The 4526-nt window shown below is 37.9% G+C and overlaps 1 protein-coding gene across 1 annotated transcript; it reads left to right on the top strand.

Annotated features, from left to right (window-relative positions):
* Nucleotides 1–247: 247 nt before the first annotated feature.
* LOC110494831 (complement C1q-like protein 2) lies at nucleotides 248–1887 on the top strand. The gene is made up of 3 exons (XM_021570156.2): nucleotides 248–602; nucleotides 896–1021; nucleotides 1152–1887. Exons 1-3 carry the CDS (start codon nucleotides 416–418, stop codon nucleotides 1442–1444), a joined length of 606 nt encoding a protein of 201 aa, XP_021425831.1. The 5' UTR covers nucleotides 248–415; the 3' UTR covers nucleotides 1445–1887.
* Nucleotides 1888–4526: the final 2639 nt, after the last annotated feature.

Genomic DNA, 4526 nt, shown 5'->3' with positions numbered 1-4526 from the left:
TAGTAACCGGAACGGTTGCAAGTTCAAACCCCTGAGCTGGCAAGGTACAAATCTGTCGTTCTGCCCTTAAATGCTGTTCCTAGGCCGTCATTGAAAATAAGAATTTGTTCTTAACTGACTTGCCTTGTTAAAGTTGATTTTTTTCTGTGCTGTGTACACCCCCAAGGCCAAAAAGCAAAGGTCTGCCTATGCCAACCCGAAACGTAGGTCAATGACTTTGTTAGATAAGACTATCCGGTAAATAGATAGTAAATAGAATGTCCAGTAATTATATAATTTGGAAAAATTTAACTAAACATTCTAATTTAAGTGTATTTAAGGGCCCTTGCACAGATCCATTTTTTTCACAAACCTAATTCCACACCTAAGTGGTAAGCAACTAATAAACTGTAGACGTTGGGAGTCCAGGTAGAGAATGAAGGGTGTTGTAGCTTTGCTGGTGTTGCTGTGCAGCACCCTGACTGCGGCTATGGTGATAACACCAGAAAACGGAGACAAAAACTGCCCGTCTGACATGTGTGACATGCTGAGGAAGATTGAAGTAATGGAAAACCGGCTTGCAGCTGCTGAGAGCCAGGTGGAGACACTGAACGCTAAAGCAGGTAGATACTTTCTTCACTGTTTTAACCTTTTCTGGGAAGGGAACACCTGCCCTACAGCCAGTGAAAGTGCAGGGTGCCAAATTCAAACAACAGAAATCTCATAATTAAAATTGCTCAAACATACAAGTATTATACACCATTTTAAAGACACACTTCTTGTTAATCCAACCACAGTGTCTGATTTCAAAAAAGGTTTAACGGCGAAATGTTAGGACAGCGCCTAGTTGCTTACCACTTAGTTGCTTACCACTTTGGTGGTAAGTCAGACACCCTAACCATTTTGTGTCTGACAGAAACGAAGGTGGCATTCTCAGCTGGATTTGGGGGTACTGGATTCTATGGACCTTTCAATGTTGAAAAAACGCTTGTCTACGAAAAGGTCTTAACCAACCTTGGCAACGCTTACAACCCGGCAACAGGTTAAGTCATCGTGCTCATATTAAACTATTATGTCTTCTTCTTCTTCGTCTTCTTCATCTTCTTCTTCTTCTTCTTTTTAATTTATGATCAACATCTTCCCACATTAAATAGTATGCTTTTTTCATCCAGGCATCTTCACAGCACCAGTGGCAGGAGTCTATCAGTTTAGCGTCTATCACCATTCAGGACCAGGTCGCCGCTCAGACTCCTTGCTGTTCAAGAACAAAGAACAAATCGCATTTATTTCTGCTATGAACAAGGACGGCTCCTACAACGGATCTAATGGTATCATACTGCAGCTGGAGGAGGGAGATGTGGTATATGTTGTTTTGAAGGATAATTCATGGATCTGGGACCATATGAGCAATGTTGGTGCCATTGGATGGTGCCACTTCAACGGCATTTTGCTGTTTGCTCAATAAACCTCAGTGGAATATGTACATACTGCTGCGGAATATTTTACCCTAATCAATTCCATTAAATGGTTTTCTGCATAAATAATACTGTTTTTTTGCTTCTAACATACTGAACGTTTATCAATGGCAGCTGATAGTAACAGTTAAACAACAGTTTGACGTGGCACATTTCAACAGCTTCAATGGATTTCTGCTCTTCACTCAGTGTTTGTTTGTTCCTAAACGTTGCGGTGTCTCTTTCCATCAGCCTCTCGCAGGTCACAAGGTAGAGATGATCCAAGCAGGACCAATGACAAAAGAAGGTCACACTTACAGATAGTTCAATCTAAATGTAGTTCTGTGTTCAATCTGAAGCCTTACAGATAGTTCAATCTAAATGTAGTTCTGTGTTCAATCTGAAGCCTTACAGATAGTTCAATCTAAATGTAGTTCTGTGTTCAATCTGAGGCCTTACAGATAGTTCAATCTAAATGTAGTTCTGTGTTCAATCTGAGGCCTTACAGATAGTTCAATCTAAATGTAGTTCTGTGTTCAATCTGAAGCCTTACAGATAGTTCAATCTAAATGTAGTTCTGTGTTCAATCTGAGGCCTTACAGATAGTTCAATCTAAATGTAGTTCTGTGTTCAATCTGAGGCCTTACAGATAGTTCAATCTAAATGTAGTTCCTTGTTCAATCTGAAGCCTTACAGATAGTTCAATCTAAATGTAGTTCCTTGTTCAATCTGAAGCCTTACAGATAGTTCAATCTAAATGTAGTTCCTTGTTCAATCTGAAGCCTTACAGATAGTTCAATCTAAATGTAGTTCTGTGTTCAATCTGAAGCCTTACAGATAGTTCAATCTAAATGTAGTTCCTTGTTCAATCTGAAGCCTTACAGATAGTTCAATCTAAATGTAGTTCTGTGTTCAATCTGAGGCCTTACAGATAGTTCAATCTAAATGTAGTTCTGTGTTCAATCTGAGGCCTTACAGATAGTTCAATCTAAATGTAGTTCCTTGTTCAATCTGAAGCCTTACAGATAGTTCAATCTAAATGTAGTTCTGTGTTCAATCTGAAGCCTTACAGATAGTTCAATCTAAATGTAGTTCCTTGTTCAATCTGAAGCCTTACAGATAGTTCAATCTAAATGTAGTTCCTTGTTCAATCTGAAGCCTTACAGATAGTTCAATCTAAATGCAGTTCTGTGTTCAATCTGAAGCCTTACAGATAGTTCAATCTAAATGTAGTTCTGTGTTCAATCTGAAGCCTTACAGATAGTTCAATCTAAATGTAGTTCTGTGTTCAATCTGAAGCCTTACAGATAGTTCAATCTAAATGTAGTTCTGTGTTCATTCTGAAGCCTTACAGATAGTTCAATCTAAATGTAGTTCCTTGTTCAATCTGAAGCCTTACAGATAGTTCAATCTAAATGTAGTTCTGTGTTCAATCTGAAGCCTTACAGATAGTTCAATCTAAATGTAGTTCTGTGTTCAATCTGAAGCCTTACAGATAGTTCAATCTAAATGTAGTTCTGTGTTCAATCTGAAGCCTTACAGATAGTTCAATCTAAATGTAGTTCCTTGTTCAATCTGAAGCCTTACAGATAGTTCAATCTAAATGTAGTTCTGTGTTCAATCTGAAGCCTTACAGATAGTTCAATCTAAATGTAGTTCTGTGTTCAATCTGAAGCCTTACAGATAGTTCAATCTAAATGTAGTTCTGTGTTCAATCTGAAGCCTTACAGATAGTTCAATCTAAATGTAGTTCTGTGTTCAATCTGAGGCCTTACAGATAGTTCAATCTAAATGTAGTTCTGTGTTCAATCTGAAGCCTTACAGATAGTTCAATCTAAATGTAGTTCCTTGTTCAATCTGAAGCCTTACAGATAGTTCAATCTAAATGTAGTTCTGTGTTCAATCTGAAGCCTTACAGATAGTTCAATCTAAATGTAGTTCTGTGTTCAATCTGAGGCCTTACAGATAGTTCAATCTAAATGTAGTTCTGTGTTCAATCTGAAGCCTTACAGATAGTTCAATCTAAATGTAGTTCTGTGTTCAATATGAAGCCTTACAGATAGTTCAATCTAAATGTAGTTCCTTGTTCAATCTGAAGCCTTACAAATAGTTCAATCTAAATGTAGTTCTGTGTTCAATCTGAGGCCTTACATATAGTTCAATCTAAATGTAGTTCCTTGTTCAATCTGAAGCCTTACAGATAGTTCAATCTAAATGTAGTTCCTTGTTCAATCTGAAGCCTTACAGATAGTTCAATCTAAATGTAGTTCTGTGTTCAATCTGAAGCCTTACAGATAGTTCAATCTAAATGTAGTTCTGTGTTCAATCTGAAGCCTTACAGATAGTTCAATCTAAATGTAGTTCTGTGTTCAATCTGAAGCCTTACAGATAGTTCAATCTAAATGTAGTTCTGTGTTCAATCTGAAGCCTTACAGATAGTTCAATCTAAATGTAGTTCCTTGTTCAATCTGAAGCCTTGCAGATAGTTCAATCTAAATGTAGTTACTTGTTCAATCTGAAGCCTTACAGATAGTTCAATCTAAATGTAGTTCCTTGTGCAATCTGAAGCCTTACAGATAGTTCAATCTAAATGTAGTTCTGTGTTCAATCTGAAGCTTTACGGATAGTCCGATCTAAATGTAGGTCTGTAATCAATCTGGATCGCTGAAGCGTTACATATTGCACAATAGAAACAGTTTGCAACACAACACCAACCAAACCCCTCTCTGTCCTCTCTGTACCAGGTCTAGGAAAGGCCCCATGTTGTCTGTGTCCTCCCCCACAGTCCTGTCTCTACCAGGCCTAGGATAGGCCCCATGTTACCCTTTTTAAGCCCAAAAACAAATTCGGACCTAAGTCCTCTATTAATAACTATTATAGGTTAGTCTGTGTATAGGAGAAAAAAAACATATTCAGGGGTAGCCTAGTGGTTAGAGCGTTGTACTAGTAATCGGAAGGTTGTAAGTTCAAACCCCTCAGCTGACAAGGTACTAATCTGTCGTTCTGCCCTTGAACAGGCAGTTTACCCACTGTTCCTAGGCTGTCATTAAAAATAAGAATTTGTTCTTAACTGACTTGCCTAGTTAAATAAAG

Source organism: Oncorhynchus mykiss, chromosome 17, assembly GCF_013265735.2.
Source record: "Oncorhynchus mykiss isolate Arlee chromosome 17, USDA_OmykA_1.1, whole genome shotgun sequence".
Lineage (NCBI taxonomy): Eukaryota > Metazoa > Chordata > Actinopteri > Salmoniformes > Salmonidae > Oncorhynchus > Oncorhynchus mykiss.
This window is presented reverse-complemented; position numbering and strand designations above follow the sequence as displayed.

Excerpts from the sequence above, each read along its gene's own strand:
- LOC110494831 (XM_021570156.2), top strand. The coding sequence starts at position 416 with ATGAAGGGTGTTGTAGCTTTGCTGGTGTTGCTGTGCAGCACCCTGACT. Across the intron at positions 603-895 it reads GACACTGAACGCTAAAGCAG|AAACGAAGGTGGCATTCTCA; the intron begins GTAGATACTTTC and ends TGTGTCTGACAG. Across the intron at positions 1,022-1,151 it reads CGCTTACAACCCGGCAACAG|GCATCTTCACAGCACCAGTG; the intron begins GTTAAGTCATCG and ends TTTTTCATCCAG.